General features: G+C 37.2%; 2 protein-coding genes across 8 annotated transcripts in view; one reads left to right on the top strand and one right to left on the bottom strand.

Moving 5' to 3' along the window:
• Positions 1-7,163, top strand: part of LOC112464057 (high-affinity choline transporter 1-like) — a 20,310-nt gene extending 13,147 nt beyond the window's left edge. Inside the window, exon 13 of one of the 2 annotated variants that reach the window (XM_025030842.1) lies at positions 343-7,163. In XM_025030842.1, coding sequence (XP_024886610.1) covers positions 343-623 — 281 coding nt within the window. In that variant the 3' untranslated portion in view covers positions 624-7,163. The remainder of the gene's footprint in view (positions 1-342) is intronic. The other variant, XM_025030843.1, reaches the window with a different exon arrangement.
• Positions 5,631-17,771, bottom strand: LOC112464056. Of its 6 annotated transcripts, XM_025030835.1 has the most exons (6): positions 17,462-17,771; positions 17,065-17,358; positions 16,693-16,958; positions 16,403-16,471; positions 14,101-15,736; positions 5,631-14,004 (listed from the first exon to the last, which is right to left on the bottom strand). In XM_025030835.1, the coding sequence occupies exons 5-6, from the start codon at positions 15,734-15,736 to the stop codon at positions 9,239-9,241; spliced, it is 6,402 nt and encodes a 2,133-aa protein (XP_024886603.1). In that variant the 5' UTR covers positions 16,403-16,471; positions 16,693-16,958; positions 17,065-17,358; positions 17,462-17,771; the 3' UTR covers positions 5,631-9,238. The 6 variants fall into 6 exon arrangements, with proteins under 6 accessions (XP_024886603.1, XP_024886604.1, XP_024886606.1 ...); XM_025030836.1 differs by having other exon boundaries at positions 16,693-16,945; positions 17,065-17,771; XM_025030838.1 differs by lacking the exon at positions 16,403-16,471 and having other exon boundaries at positions 16,779-16,958; positions 17,065-17,771.
• Positions 17,772-17,777: the final 6 nt, after the last annotated feature.

Below are 17,777 nucleotides of genomic sequence, written 5' to 3'. Positions count from 1 at the left end.
AAGATTGCAGAATCAAAGAAAGAGATATTCCTATGATATTGTAAACTACAAAAATTCCAAAGTATTTCTCTTCTTCACTTATAACATTTCTAAATTTATAAATTAAAAAAATATATATAGCACATATATATAGTATCATAAAGAAGAATTACATATGTAATCAGTATATAATTGAAAATTATTAATTATATGATATAAAATAAAAGTACAATGAAAATATTATAATTCTCTATAACGCGACGGGGTGCTGTTGAAAATATTTTATAGTGAATTCGTAAGAATTGAATATCCACTTTAAAAGGTCCGAATTATCGAACACTCTCTCCGGTCATTCTCTCAAACGTTTGCGCAGCTTCAATGACACAGGCGACCGATCGTTGACGACGCTCGCCAGACAACCGAATTACCCGTCGATGCCGTTGAGGCCGGAGGATTGCCGTATGACATTAGCAAGGAAGGACAAGCGCCTGGCCACCATCGGCAGGCACTCATCGATGAACGAAACGGAGCTCAGCAGTCACACGAGTAGCATGATTGTCAGTCCCACCTTCAGCATGTACAATACGGCCGCAAAGAGCTCTAATTATTTCGTCACCGATGACGAAGCGATCAGCAGGTTCTAAAACGGAGTTCCTAGGATCTCCAGAACCGAAAACGATATACTTGCAAACACTTAAAATGCAAATGTCGACATCGTTACGTTCAGCTGATGCAAAAGATTCCGTCGTTTTTTCAATCATCAAATTATATAATTTTTTTTAGATAGAAGATAGAGAGTAAAATTAAGAGTATGAGATTTTGTAAAAAAAAAAGGGCATTGAGAAACATTTCTCTAAATGGAAGGAATAAGAGCAACGATGATTATTTTGATTGAGAACATTACGTATAATTTCATTTTAGAATATTATATTTGTTATATAGAACAAATCTCTCGCATCAGCTATTCCACTGTTACGTCCCTCTTCTAAAACACACTTGGAGAACGCGAAACAACAAGGACAATCATAAAACCCGCCCCCGTCACTCTCTCAGCGTGCTCAATCCTGTAATTCTGTTCGTTATGCAATGGATTCTATCTAGACCTATCACAAATTTATTACTTATATATGCAGAAAAAAAGATATATGTATATATTGAGAAATTGAGTCTCTCAATCGATGAGATGGTCAGCATATGCCACTATGTTAGTCAATAGAATTTATACTGAGAGTTTTGTATTACTCGACTCGATACAAAATGCATTACACACTCATACATTTGATATTTTGCGTGCTGCAATTTCTGTTACTATTATGTTATCGCATCTCACTCCCTGGTTTGAGTAATATTCATTCATGAAGAACCAAGTTAATGAAAATATTTTATAGTCTTATTAAAGTTAAGAGCAAGTTATTATTACTATCAGAATTGGACATACGACATGTGTGAAGCTAATTGATCTTAAAAATAGAAGTACATTGAAGTCGATCAGTACACATTTAATTCTATCATATATATGTATATATCTTTTATTCACTTGTTTCTGAATAATTTCTGGATAAAGAGATGTTAAAGTTTCTTGCCGCAGTTAAGTGAAATTACACAACGAATTGTTAGGAATTCAATTGATATAATTATAATTTTGTAATCATGGAAGTAAATCTTTTTGAATTTGTTTCAATTCGTTTTACCATGCGTGCGTATGTGTGCTTTGTTATTTGTTGTGCGTGTCTTTTGATATTTATTGTATTTTTTATGTACGTGGAGTAACTCGTTCCTTTTTCGCAATTAAGTAATTTCTTGTTACTATACTTTGACTATATCTTTCTTTTTTAATGATACTTTCTTAATTAATTAGGAACTTGTATATTACACTATATATATATAATGCGAGACTAGAAACAGCGTTTTATAGTTCATAGGACCCACTTACCAATTTTCAGACTGACAACCATGTACCAAATGAACCAAATAGCTCGTAGCTGATGTAACCAATTTTGTAAATCACACATCTCCTACTTCGCAACATTCCACTTAAACTTAAAGTAAGACAAAATCCAATGCGGCCAATCTATGATTTTGTTAAAAAACCAAGAGGCTTGGCTAATTGGTAATGAATACTAAATATTAAAAATTTTTGTACATACGCACACCCGATACGTATATACCCGATGTATATACGCGTAGGCGTATAATCGAAAAGGGTTTCGATGCATTTGTAACAATTTTAATATGAGTTAGTTAATTACTAGTACATAATAATACCTTAAGGATAGACATGCAACACTTATATATTCGAACATCTTAAATTACGGTGTCAAAGACGAGAGAACTGGATGAAAAGCACTCGAACGATCCTTTCACAGCATAGTATAAAACTTAATCGATAAAAATTTAATCAATAAAATCTCTTCGATAAAGAGAAGGGCATAAAATTTAGAGCGGTACATCACGTGAAATAATTTCAAACAATTAAAGCATAAACGATAAACGACAAGCTTGACCAAAAGCCGAATAATTAGCGAAATAATTCTAAACGACTGCAATGACCGTGAATGTTTAATATAAGTGCCTCATACTATTTTGATCATTTATATTTCCGACGTTAATCGAAATACTTATATTCTATGCTTATGAAAATCAGCACATTTCAGTGAATTTATACATATCTTTTTTTTCGATTTCTCTCGTTTCTGGACGTTACACAATTCGGCGTTATGTTAAAATGAATCTGTAACGTCTACATGGCGCCGAGTATAATATGTATTACCATCAGAAATTGAAATGAACGCATTTACTATTTCTCCTTAGTTTAGTTCGAGAAGAAGAAAGAAGAGATATACGATCCGATAAGCGTGGTCGTGAGAGAAAGCGACGCTGCCAAGCTCCGCCAAAGCCGATCTCTGCAGAGCTTACATCGTTGATAATAAACGGAACGTCCAGAGAGTGTCACGTGAAAATTTACGATATGCCAACAAGAAAGTACGATATTTTTCCACCGACGCGATATATCCTAGCTCCGTAGTATTGTACAGCACAACACACAAATAATATATTGTACAAGTGTAGTTACACAAACGCGGATTACTTGCGGTTAATCTGCGTTACATTAGTGAGGAACGTTCTCCTCAAGCTCAATAATGTATCTAGAAGAAATGAATACGAACGATAGAGTTAGAAGTAATCACCTGATACATATATAAATAGCGGGACACTTTTATATCGCAAAAGAACTTCGTAGATAGCAAAAATACCTTTTCCATCATCCAGGCCGTTGGAGAACACATGAATTTATGCGTGATGTAAATATTTGCTTATCTCTCGTTATGTTATTCCTATTAATTTCACAGGTAGAGATTTATCAGTATTGTAGACATTTATTATATCGTAGACGAAGCAGCCGAATGATTAGCGAAATTTCGGCTGCAGTTTTGTTAATATTTATCGAGCAAAAATAACGTAAAGATAAAGCCAAAAGAAACTTGCGGGAGATGATATCGTTTCTAAATGCCATTCTCTCGCTGATTTATACCTTTCTATTGTAAAATAAGCATTAAATCTTAGGAACTAGCACAAAGATGATCGTAGTTACTTAAAATGAGTGAGACTTAATTCATACTCGAATCGCGCATCTTTAGACTCTATAAACTTTTGTAAGACGCGCACTTTTGTAAGACGCGCGCGTTGTAAAATATAGCGGAGCGAGATGAACATCGAATACCTGCATCAGTATTATTAAATTTAAGAAGACGAGCATTCGAGACTTAAAATCGACTCGTGAAGAACTCAATGAAAGTCCTTCATAGTGGTACTTAATTCTTTAAGGTAGAATAATTCACGATTCGATGATCGCACGACGCGCGTTCTTTTCTTCTAAGCATTTCTCCATCTCTTGCAGGATTAACTACATTAACTCTATTGCAAACATTAATATTTAATAAGGTATTAAAATTAATTAATTAATTAATAGTAACATCAAGTAACTCTTATGAAATACTTGACGCTTCACTGTGAATTCGTTTTCTTTACTAAAATTCGTATAATATTTAAACTTCTCAAGTAAAGTGATGCCAAAGGATAAAATAACGTCTAATAAACGTTACTCCTGTTACTTGGATTCCGTAACGTTTTATCATTTCTGTGATATAATTTTTCATGTTTGCGTATGAGGTAACTCATGATATTTATATATATGCCACCTGTATACATATTATATATATCTTTTTTCTCCGCGGAGACTTAAGCATTTCCTCGATCGCGTGCGTATGCGACCATCGGATCCTTTTGTAAGAAATACTCTTTGTAATGTACACGTTTATACCTATGTCACGTATTACACGATGTACTGTTAATAAGTAGTTAATAATAAGGTAATATATAACGACAAGTGTACTCATCTTCGAATAAATTACGCAATCGATATATATTGAGCAACGTGAATTATGTGCCAAAGCGTAAGATATAAAGAGAATTATACGTCGAGGAGGATTCAACGCGAAAAAATGTCTAAATCACTTTAATTTTAGAGTCGGCCTGAATTCCGATGCTCTCGAAGAAATTTATATATAAAATTATTCGCAACAGCGAAAACAGCAACATTCGACAGCACTAACTTATGAATTAATTGAAAATTCGAACCGCTGAAACCGGTTTCGAGAAAAAAGCGCTTAAAAGCGCTTTTTACTAGTAGTGTATACGACAAATGTATTATTCATCTTCGGATAAATTACGCAATCGATATATTGTGCAATGTGAATTATGTGCCAAAGCGTAAGATAAAGAGAATTAATGCCATTGGCCTGACCGCGCCGAGAGTATACGTCGAGAAGAATATTCAACGCGAAAAAATTTCTAAATCTAATATTTATATCTAAAGTTATTCCCGATAACAAAATCAGCTATGATATTGAATCCAATCCTTCTTTGATTCAATAATCACAATTTTTTCTGAAGCTGGGAAGATCAAGATCAAGATCAAGATTTTAAAACAGATCCGTTGAAAATCCACAAAATCTTTCGAAAATATAATTTAGTGAACCTAAATGAAATTTGGAAAAGCAAACCGAGTTTACGATCAGCTCCTTGAATCTTTTTGGCGGACACGGTCAGCTAATGTACAAGTTAGTCACATAAGCTCGCCTTGATATAAGAATTGTTCATCATTAAGATCGACAGAAAAAAATAAGCATTGACGTCCGATATTTGCAACGAAATTCCGGAAAGACTTTCCTTCCGATTTTCACGAAATTTGATGAACATATCTCAAACGTCGAGACTACATTCGGGATATATTCGAAAGGATCTAATTAATTCAAATAAAGTTTTGATCAAGATAACATCGAAATGTAAATGTTTTGCGTAAAATAATACAAAATGCGTGAAGCGTTCCTGATAGATTAAACATTTGCTTTAATCAACATTTAAAATCTTTCCACGTACAATATATACTCATTTATAAGACATTTTTACTAAATCTCATGATAATCGGAGACCTTTTCGGAATTTCACCTGATATTTGTTTTAGATATGTTTCGTCGTAGTAAATCATTCGCATTAATGATAGTGTCTAATGTTATCACAGTATATTTGTCATGATCGCAATGACTAGGATAATAATCGCTGTAATGAATGATGTCGCTCAAAGTGCCGAATAAAGGAGACGAACGCAAGTCGCGATAACATATTTATTCAAAAGCATATGTATCTTACAATAATATTCTTTATCGTACAATATTATACTTTATACTTATTTTTTTAACTTACGCTATCTCACCCATATTTTCGTCTTTTAATATAAATTGGTATACAATTATGCTCTCATATGCGGTGAGAAGGCTGTCAAAATTTTACATGTCAAATTCCACGTGTCCTATCATAATTTTGTTAAAATCTTGCTTTTAGAAAAGTATATTTGCAGTTATTTTATTTTTATTTTCTCTCAAATAAATTGTTGATTTACTACTCAAGCTGAAGAACATTAGTACGATATCTTGAAACACTCGAAAATTTACTTGGCACCTCTTGAATCAGAGTTTTCTCTTTTTCTATTGTAAAATTTGTTTCATTAAAATAAAACTTTGGAAAAAGTACCTATGTCATATAAGAGATATTTTGTGATAACGAGCCCCGGTCTCCCCTAACATCAGCTCTTCTTTCCTGTTTTTCTTCTTATTACTAAGTTTCCATACAATTAATTTTTGTTTCGCCCATGAAAAGTCTACAAATAATCTCAAATAAATAAAGATAGGCATTAAGAGTGAGAAACATTACACGAATTATTCTGACACTCATCAATTATCTGCTTTTTGTGTCATAGAATCAGAATTTATTCGCATAAAATGTTTTAAAGTTATCTTAAAACAATACCTTAAAGATATCATAAATAGGAACATAAGATGTCGTACCAGAGATATCTTTCTAACAATTTAATAAGATATCTTCAAAATTTTAAGACAATATATCATAATACTTTCTAGGACAGATATAGAAATGTGATGAACGCGTTTTATTAAAAATAAAGATTATTTCATTCGATAAATAAATCTCGAATATTACCAAGTTCAATGAGTCTAACAGCGTTATAATTTCGGTATCAGAAAATATTCAGTTATTTGTTCAACTTTAACCTTGCAATAAGACGGCAACGCGAGTTGCCGCTACACAACAATGAATTTCCGGAAATCTCGAGTTCTAATATTCGATAAGTGTCTATTTACAAGTATGCAGTACAAAGTTTTACAATATTATGTAAATGTGTATGTACACATGTGGCAAAAAAGTATTCGGGTTCTTTTGAATTTTTACTTAATAATTTTACTTTATATTTTTTGCTAGAGATGTGAAAGAATCCTTATCGATAGGAATACATGTATATTGCATTGATGAAACACTTTCGATTAAAATAAGCTTGATGTAAAGATAATAGTTATAATATCAACAGAAATTTAATCAAAGTTCCATAGTGTTAGTTATGTTTTAGTGAATTATTATCTTTCAATAAGGGTAAAATCAATCGAAAGCTCACGATTCAACGCGGTATAACATTCCTCTTGACAAGAATTCTACAATATCTCTCTTAAAACATGTTCAGGACAATTAAAGGAATACGAATACTTTTGTGAATCACTGCATTGCTCCAAGATAGACGCTATAGATACATTCGGTCACTCGCAATCATCTCTCTTTCGCTTCGTAAATATAGGAATTTGCAACAGTATGCGTTCGCAGGAGTGCGTAATATGTACTTCTTACAATTACAAAATTTTTAACATCTCAATAATACCAAAATCTCGAGTTGAAAAACTCCGTATCAACGATACAAATAACGTAAATTGTTTATTATTTTCACCAATGCTATACAAATGTTAATGACCTGGAATAAAGCTGGTAATCTAGAGTAACTAGAATAAATAATTAGGCTCTATCAGAACTCGTCAATTGTTTTACATTAATCGTATATTTTATTTTCGTTATTTAGTTCGCTTTACAAAATCGCGATTGAAAAGAAAATCGTCTGCGAAGAATATGTCATTAAAATTAAGAGCTAATCCTTTATAGACATATGCGCAATGTGACGGACAAATAATATTATGTACAATACTGCTGTTACAATGTAAAGTACAAATTTCAAAAAGATAATTACTTTAAATATCCTTGATATATAATTACTTTACTTCTTCCATACTCTATCTTGGAGAGTATACAAACGTAAATGTATTAAAAAGAATGAAAGTGTACTCATTATTAACTGAAACCTTAATGGACAAATGGACAAGTATTGAAATTGACTTTTCTTTAGCGAAAAACTCAATGCAAGATCAACATTTGGTGCAACGTTTCAATCGATAATGGATTAAAAAGCCTTGACGATTGCAAAATATAAAAATAGTTCGCAATAAAAAATATATATAAATGTAAAGAAGTGATAAATACAGTGTCGCCAAAGAAAAATTTACTTAATGTAAATATATTTATTTATATTTATCACACTGCTGAATTTCGTATTGTAAATACCTTCCTGAAATTTCGTTGCCTTCAAATTTTATATTACAGACATTTTAAATAATGTATCAAATCTACAAATCTTTCCAATGAAAATCTTAATAGTACTAAAATTGTTTACATAATAACAACAGCATTAACAAATCGCGATAATGTATTGATATTAATTATAATGTATTTTCTAATGACGTATCTTCTAAGTATATATAGTAGATACATACAAAGTCTTATTTTGGAGTAATAAATTCTCTCGTAAGGAATCAAAGAAAAGGCGAAGCGATTGAGTCTTTGTTTTAAATAGAATCAACTGCGAAATCCTATTTCATTATAAAAATTCTTTCACTTATTCTTCAGTAGAAGTATGTGCAATTGCTAGAGACGTATGTTCTGTTATTCGCTCGAACCACTTCTCGAAATACATATCCGGTATTATTTTGTGCTAATCTCGTACTCATATACAAACGTTATTGTTAACAGGTTGCTGTAAAAGAAAAGAATATCAACCATTTAAAATTGATTTAAATGCTAATTCTAGTCTTTGTATTTCCGAGAATACTCTTCAATTGTTGCACTTGATGCGAACGGTATTCCTGACATATAGGTACTAAGAATAGTTTGGTCATTCTTTTAGCAATTTAACAATCTGGTAACATAAAAATATTTTGCAAAGTATACTCTGCTGGTGAATGAACACTTGTATACAGCACCGATACAATAAGAGATATTTTAATTTTTGTTGAAAATATAAATCATAATTGTGGCACTTGTTAAAAATAATCGTTTACAATATAAATTAATATCTATATCGTCTATACATTTAAATTGTTGGTATTTTATCTTCTTTAATGACATACAAAATCCTCGCAATTTATGATTAAGTAGCAACTAATTATAAGAATAAATTGTATCGTTTAATCAACTTAGACAAATAAAAATGATTATATATCGTTTCTAGATGTGCTGAAAAGATTGGTCAGAATATCACATAAGAGCAATTGTTAAGTTTTCGTGTCTAATTCAGACAAATAAATTCAGAAATATCTCCTATTCAGACAAAAATGCATTTATATACATCATTAGCGGAACAAGAGCTCATAAAAACTATACTTCGATTGCATTCAATCAGAATCACGCAATCAAAATGTCAATTAAAATGGTACAGAATTTCTCTTTATCGGTTAGTGACTGTAAGTGTTCCTGAACTTCAGCGTCTTTTTTTGTGCCGAGGATGTAAAGAAATATGAATGTCACTGACGGTTTACGCTTGAGGTACATAAGCAACGCGATTGTAATGACTGCGGGCTTCGTGCTTCGGCGAATGCTCATGTAACGTGAATTCTTGCACCGAGCCGCACTCGAAGCCTGGACAGTATAAACAGGTGTAGCGATCCGGATTCTTCGAGGTCTGGTGCATTGTGTTCACGGGAACAAGCATAACATTATCCGAGCTCGTTGGTATTATGTTGCTCGGTGACAATAGGTAAGACTGGCCCTCCTTAGATAATACGTATTGCATAACGTTATTACCAATATTCATCTGTTGCTGTTGCTGCTGTTGCAACGGTTGTTGCGGTTGGATTTGCAATTGTTGCGTTTGTTGCTGCTGTTGGAATTGTTGCAGTTGCTGCGATTGTTGTAGTGATTGTTGCAGTTGCTGCTGCTGCTGCTGTAACTGGTATTGCAGATGCTGCTCCACCTGTTGTCGCAATTGTTGCTGTTGTCGTAGTTGCTGCGGTTGTTGTTGCTGTTGTTGCTGTTGTAACTGTTGCAGCTGTTGCAGTTGTGATTGCTGCAGCTGTTTTTGAAATTGTTGCTGCTGCTGAGGCTGTTGTTGCAATTGTGGCTGTTGTGGCGCTTGTAGTAACTGTTGAAACTGTTGCGGCTGTTGTTGCAGTTGCTGCGGCTGTTGCTGTTGTGGATATGGTGGCGGAGGAGGCCTGGGTGTTTGATAAGCAGTTTGTAAGAACGGTTTAATTGCTACGGTGCCAGTACTCTGTTGCTGTTGAGTAAGTTGAGTTGATTTCTTTAATGGATGGCTAACATGAGCCGGCAAGTTTTGATGATAAGCTGTCTTCTGCGAGCTATGCGGCGTAGCATTGACATTGTTCAATGGACGCGTCACTTCACGAGGTAGCGTCTCTTTCGGTTTTGATACATCTGCAATCGTGTTAGACTTGCCCGAATGCAGTGGCTTCACACCGATCACTTGGTATTGTCGAGAGTTGGTGGTATCAATTACTCTGATGGGTGCACTCGGACGCACGCTGATGGATGGAGGCACGTTGGCGGTCGACGCTACAGAAGAAACGGGACAATCCTGGGTCGATGTCGTAGGCACGGATACCACGGGATTAATCGGTTTCGCCGGCCGGGCTTGCGCGTTATCAGATGAAGATGTTTGACCATCTTGCTTGCCTTGACGAGCCAACTGCAAGTTGTGTATATGTGTACATGCCGGCACATGTCCTCTCAATTTGAGCCGGGATTCGAACGACATACCGCACAACCGGCAGAAGTGATTATTTGTGAGTTCCGCCAAGGACTTGACGCGCAAGAAGGACTTTGGCACGGAGCTCATGGCGTTCTTCGGCAACAATTCTTTCGAAGAATTCGCGTTTGACTGATTTACACAATTCTCGAGAGTCTTATTTGCATCAGATATCTTGTCATCCTTTGAATTATTCACATTTGTGTTCAGCTGCGTGTTCGCGGATTCCCTCGGAGTTATTACACTATGTCGGGCATTTGAATTCGCACTTATACTCACGTCGTTCGAGGTTGATGCGACTGCTGAATCCGCGTCGTTGGAACGTTGTATTTGCTCATCAGTAACAGCAGAATTAGATGTTGATTTCGCGTTCTCTTGCGTATTCGGACGCTTAATGGAAGGCGTGCTGTCGATATTTCTCGAAACCGAACTCTCTTCACTTTCCGACAACACTATCGTTAGGTCCTCTTCCTCTTCAGAATCATCATCACAATTCCTCAAATTGCTGTTGTTACTTCGTCTCGACTGCGTGACTACGACATTGGGCGAGGGAACTTGTACAGGAACCTGCGAAACTTTCTTGGTTGCTTGTAATTTTTTATTGGAGCCTACTGATAATTCTGACGATATTACCGCCTCTTGTGCGGGTCGATTCCCAAACAAGATTTTCTCCAGCACTGATTGAGTCAGCTCTTCTATTTCGCGTGATTTGCCGTTCACAGTCTTCTCAACGTTGAGATCGTTGTTGAAACAAGTCAAATCCATATAAGGTAAATCGTCTCCAGCAGCGTCTTTTTGCAAATTCGTAGAGTTCAGGTTACTGATATCGCGATAGACTACCTCGCACGTGATCGGCATCTGTTGCATCTCGTTGTTGCTCCTGTGCACGCTCGCATGCCTCTGAAACAGATCGATACTATTGTAATGATTACGGCAGCGGGAGCATATATAGTCCTCCTGCAGCGCAGCATGAGTCTGCCAATGTTCCTCGAAGCTCTGCAAAGATTGCCACATGGTTGTGCACACTTTGCAGATATATACTTTCGTTACGGCGGTGACAGCCACGCAAGTATAGTGCAGATGCACATCGCGTTTCTGCGTATGCTCCAATGAGTGCACTTCAAAAGACATCCTGTTGTAAAACGTCTTGTTGCAGAATCCGCATATCAGCATAATTGGTATTTTAGTGAATGTGATCGAGTTCGATGATCCACTACGAGGATCGGTAGACGTGGTAGTGGCGTTTGGACAGATCATCTGGTGCGATTTCAGAGCCTGCAATGTCATGAAGGGTGTTCTGCAATCTTGACACACATGGTCGGCTATCTGCATATAAGACTCTGGCAATTGGTCATTGTCGTTGTCCGTCGACCGAAACTTAATAAGTTTCGAGCCGATGTTGGAAGGCCTCGGGAACGAAAGACGACTAGCTAGGAAGAGCGGGTTCTTCGCGTGATTCTGGAAATGGTTGGTGAAGAGCTGTCCGAGACCATAAAAGATCACCTTGCATATGTTGCACCAAAAAGTCGCCGTGCTTGCGCGATAGAGCCGAGAATGCATCACCAAGTGAATGCCCAGCTCCTGGATAGAGTTCAGTGTCTGCTGACAGTTGACACAGAGCAACGTGGACTTCCTACTCGTCCGTCGGTTTTTGTTACAGAGTGTGCCTTCCGCAGAACGCTGCGCACAGTGCGCCTCGAAGCAGCCCAAGCGTCGAAACAGCGTCTGGCAAATGGTGCACAATAAAACTATCTCGATCTGAACCGGTGATTCGTTGCTCGTCTTGGGCCTGTGGCATTCGCAGATGGTGAAGGACTTCGTCGATTGCTCCGAAGACGATTTAACGACACACGTTCTTACTTTCTCCGCAATTTGTACATTCTGCTCGACGTTGTTCGCTACAGGTGTCGACTGTCTTTGTGAGTCTCGTTCTACAGTGTTTGCCGCCGACACATTCGAAGCATCGCTTCTTCCCTTAGTTGCACCAGGCTGTGTTACTCTTGAAGCAACAGGATTCTCCGCGCTTGATTTGTTTGTATTTTCTGATCTCTTCTCTTGACCATTGACACCGTTTTTGGCTACTTCGACCTCTTCCGTAACTGCTTCTACCAAATTTTCTCCTATATCATCGACCTGATCGTTATTCTCGTTAGACTCTTGCGAAGTAGCATTTTCTCCTACATCATCGACCTGATCGTCATTATCGTTAGACTCTTGCGAAGTAGCAATCTTAATCTTTTCAATCGACGTGTACATACTCTTGAGATCGTGGGCCATATGCTTAAACGTATGCCGAAACAATTGATAAGAGGTATCAAAGACCTGTAAACAAATAGTGCATCTCCGTCTTATTCTAGAGTTCCTCAAACGATTCAATTTCACATTCTTGGATTCTAAACTTTTCGCCCTATTTGACGAATCCAGTTTCAGATTGGACTTTGACTTCGTAGTTGATTTAGCCTTGGTTTTCTTATGTGGCATCTTGGCACGTTCGTGGTGCGTTTTGACGACTCTCGATGATAACGAGGAGGAAGAAGAGGACGAGATTTCCATGTCAGAATCAACAACAGATTTATCCGATTGATGCGAACTACCTTCTCCATTAACAGAAGAACATTGCTCTTGCGATGTTGACGGTTTCGACTTTTCCAAATTTTGACTGTTCTTATTCACGACTGTTTTGTCTAACATCGAGGCTTCCTCAGATTTCGATGCATTGCTAAATGCCCGCCTAGCTCTACGTGTATTATGGAAATTGGTAATCAACATGTGTTTCACCAACTCTTCCTGATTCTCGAACAACTCGTTGCACACGGTACATTTGTATGTCTGGTTCCTTTTGCGTAGTGACCGTTCATCGCCGCACATGTTTGGGATTATCGATTTTGTAGACATGCCAAGGAGAATTTTTGATCCAAACTGGATCGCTTTACGAGATTTCCGTGTCGTGTTTGATGTCTTCTTGCTCGAATTTAAGAAAGCGTCTGATATAGCAACGTCTACCTCTTTTGCGTTTTTACATGGGCTTTTAGAAACAGTGTTTTCCTTAGATTGAGTAAAGTCGCTATTGGAGATGCTCTTTTCAACATTTGGAAGATTCTTACTGCTGACTGATGACTCGGGCTTGGCTGTGTTACACTTCGTCGGCTTTGCTGAGACTTCTGTTTGTTTCTTCGGCGAAGCGAGTTTTCTAGGAGATCCGACCAGTGTACTGTGTTTTGGGGAAGACGTAGATGTGGAAGGCAAAGTATAAACACTCTCACATCTCGCAACCACCGATTTCTTCGGCGATTTTCGCGAAATGGAGGGTGTTTGTGATGTTGACGTTGACTGCGCAGAAGTGGTTTTCTTTTGCGGTTGTTCCGAGGTCATAATTTTGCGAAATGCATTTCGCCATATTTCTAAACGCTTCTGTGACGAAGGACCACTCTTCTCGGACGTCCCTGATGATGATGAAGATTTACTCCGATTTTGGATGAACTTTCGGTGGATCTTGAACGGCACATCTTCATCGCTGTTTTGTGCGGTTTGAACGTCTGGAACAAAAAATTGAAATTAACAAAATCGTATTAAACATAAATTATTATTTAAAAAAATAAAATTAAGTAAGATTACTTTGAAGAGACGTGTACCTTTTATTGAACTTTTTTCTGTAAACCGTGATTTAAATATTTCGTTCGTACTTTGTCTTCTGGACAAAGTAGGACTTGTATTATTATCTTCTGCGGTATTTTCTGCGTCTATTGGTATTCTCTGCGTACTTCTCTTTTGTAAGTGCGCGTGTCTATACGTCTTTGACCTACGAATTTTATGTTGGTTATTAGAATTTATCACAAAGGTCACATATTTCTTCGTTAAACGATCGACCTCAGTCGCCGAGTATCTGCCATCCTTGGAAGAACATAAAGTATCCAGATCTATCATTAGAACTCTAGGCTTCCTGAACAACTTATATTTCTTCCTTAGCTTATTCAACCTTGACTTTAGCGCACGGCGTCTTTCAACGTTCTTAGATAATGGAGAATCCTTAGAAATAGAAGGCTCTTGTGTTTCCAACAACCCGTCTTCTTGCGCTTGAGATTCTAAAGTTACCAAATTTGGTACTAGCTCCAGTCGGTCCAATTGTTGTTCTTCTAATGGTTCAGATGCGGTAATATCCAAAGGCTTCGTTTTGATCTCTCGCCACTTGATAACATTCTCATCTTCCATTTCTTCCAATCTTGTTAAAATAACCCGAGCCGATTTAATCTGTATATCCATTTCCTTTTTATCAATCTTTTCAAGAGACAAACTAGATTTACTCCGATTATTATCTTTGTTATCTTTATTATTATTATCAATCGCTTCTGCATTACTTACAGATGAATCTTCATCATCAGATTCATTCGATATTCTTCGACACCTTTTTTTTACAGGTATCTCTTCAATTTCACTGTCAGATGAAGTATATTTTCTTTTAAATTTCCATTCATCCAATTGATTTCCCTTCACTCTTTTGGCCATAAATTTCAATTTTGAATGAATCAGTCTTTTCGTCGCGTTTGCACTATTTGAAGACGAACACTCAGACAGATAGGATGTGTTGCTGTGCAAACTCGGCTCTGCGTTCTTGCTACTTGGTGACAACAAAAGTGAAGGAGTGGTATTTTTTACAATGGTTCCATCATCAAACATTTTGCCACTTTTCCGATGAAATTCGTAAGGTAAAGTACGTGCGCATACATAAGTTTTAGCGGCATACGAGTCTTCTTCTTCTTCTTCCTCTACTTCTTTCTGCGCTTGACTCGGTGATGAAATGAAACTTTTAGTCTCGCTCTGTGCATCCTGTTCATTCTCCTGATCTCCTTCGGATAATACTTCAACATCATACGATTCGTTCAAGGGTGCATTTTCTTCATTTTCTCTATCTTTTGACAGTATCGATGTATCTTCGGTGGTAGGTTCCATCTTTTGGAATTGTAGAGATCTCGAAGGTATAAAAAAAGAGGATTTTTTTCGCTTTTTGTTTTTCTCAGATCGTCCAAATTTCCATGAAAAACGTCTTTTCTTTTTAGCTAAATGCAAATGTGTCTGCAGCTCTTCCTCTATCTTTGCATTTGGTAAACGCGTAAGTTTTACCGAAATATTTTTTGTCGTCACATTATTGGAATCTCTCTCTTGGGTTGAATCCAGCGTTAAATCCTTTGTTTGCTGCGTCAAGTTCAAACTCGTGTTCGTTGAAGTACTACAACTCGGTGTCGCATCAAACAGTTCCTCGTCGGAGTCCATCTGTAATATATTTAGTGTGAATTATACGTCTTCTTATAAAATACGCATTATATCTTGCATCAAAAGTGCAATAGTAATCAAACTGTTTTCTCTAAAGTCACTAAACATGGCAATTTTTATCAAACATGGAATTTTGCTCTTTATGGACATAACAGACGGAACATTGTCTTCGGACACTTTGAAAGAGGCAAAAAAAGACCTTTCTCAGCTTGAATGTAAATAAAGTTTAAATGGAATAAATCATAATAACATTTACTTGAACTTTTTTGTATCTTTTGTACATGGAACACATTACTTTTACATACAAACAATTAAACTGCAGCTGCGTTACGATATTCACTGCTAGTACTACAAATCTATAGTGTATGTAATGGCCAGTCTGCAATGAGTCGTTAGTCGTTAGTCAGATGTCGGAAGAGAGTCGGAAAAAGTCAACGTGTCATAAGGCGATCGGAAGTCTGTAATCGACAATCATAAGCGATTGGCCAAACGCCATCTCTTACCATCACCGATTACAGGCCTCCAATTGCCTTACAATACACTTATAACTATTTCTTCCGACATCTGACTAACGACTAACGACTCATTGTAGACTGGCCATAACATATATATCGGAACGCTGCCTGTATTATTGCATTAGTTAACCTATATTCAAAGTCTACTTACAAACTTGTTTAAAATATTTTCTTAGTGTTAATGACCTTCGGTCTGAATTTACAACCAAGGTTAATCAATCTATTAAGATGTTAAAGAAAATACTTATAAGCAGGATTGGAATGCGTAGCTAGAAATACAACCGAGCAATTGACATAAAAACAATCAACACCTTACACTCTATTTTGTAAAAGCAAATCACCATTATTTGCTACCTTTCATCACAAATCTTTCATCACAACTCTAACTATGCAAAAACCACCAAAAAATGTCGGCAAATTTTGTTACATTAAAAGGGATACATTTAAAACTTTTTTGCTCCATGTAAGGAACGTAGAAAAATCTACCTCACTACTTCCAGGAGTTAGAAAATCGTATTGTTATTTACTTGCAGCTTCCTCCTAACCTAAAATGTGATCGATATCTCGACGTACTGAAGAAAACTGACTCGAAACTCGCCGAAGGATCCATTCGCCGCCGATGAGTCATGCATTATTCCTGCGTTAACTTATATATTGACACATACTGACTTCCTCGATAAATCACCCAATCGTTCTATTCACTCAAACTGGAACAGAACATAGCGCGAACGCAAAAGGCAACAAGAAAAGCATAAATTGAAGGAGAAAATGGAGAGTAAAGGCTAAGAAAAACAGGCCGTTGTCTTTACTCACTTGTTCGAGCTGCTCGACGTACAGATCATATACAGGTTAGCCGATCGTAGCGGCTTTTTCTCGCGCGCTCCAAGACACAAGACACAATGCGGCAATGCGGATTAAGCGGAGTCCCACTACTCCCACTTCGCGCCTCCGCGTCGTTTGGTCGAGATCTCGAGGCTCAACTGGCTCAAGCGCGGCGCGAAGCTTTCCCAGCAGGCGTCAACGACGATATTTGGACCTCTCCTCGCGCGCAGCTCAGGTTAGGTTAGATTAGTTTATACCGCGATGACGACACGTGGTGCGTCGTAACTGGCAAAGTGAGCCGAAGTGAGTTTTCTCGATACGTTGACCTCCTTGGATTTCGATCGCCTCGAATCCACCGCTCGCTCGCGACTTCAATTCAAAGCCTTACCTCGTCGCGAATGACGCGAATCCGTTCGTTCGTTCGTCTTGTCGCGTGACTCTCACGTGTTCGTTGCTCTCGTCTCGCCGACCCGCCGACGACCGATCGTGATTCGTGAGTGTCAAGTTGACGCACGTCGCCGGAGAGTCATGGTTCTTTAGCTTCTTACACCGTTCTTCCCTGCCACGGGAAGTCGAGGGTCGAGGTCGGAATATGTAACAGGAAGGCAGAAGGCACAAGGCACAAGAGGGACAATGGGCAATTCTCCCCGGCGGCGGGAATTTCTTTGTGCTGTTGTGCATGCGTAGCACGTGAAGCACGTCAT

Source organism: Temnothorax curvispinosus, unplaced genomic scaffold (assembly GCF_003070985.1).
Source record: "Temnothorax curvispinosus isolate PA1 unplaced genomic scaffold, ASM307098v1 QBEX01013847.1, whole genome shotgun sequence".
NCBI lineage: Eukaryota > Metazoa > Arthropoda > Insecta > Hymenoptera > Formicidae > Temnothorax > Temnothorax curvispinosus.
This window is presented reverse-complemented; position numbering and strand designations above follow the sequence as displayed.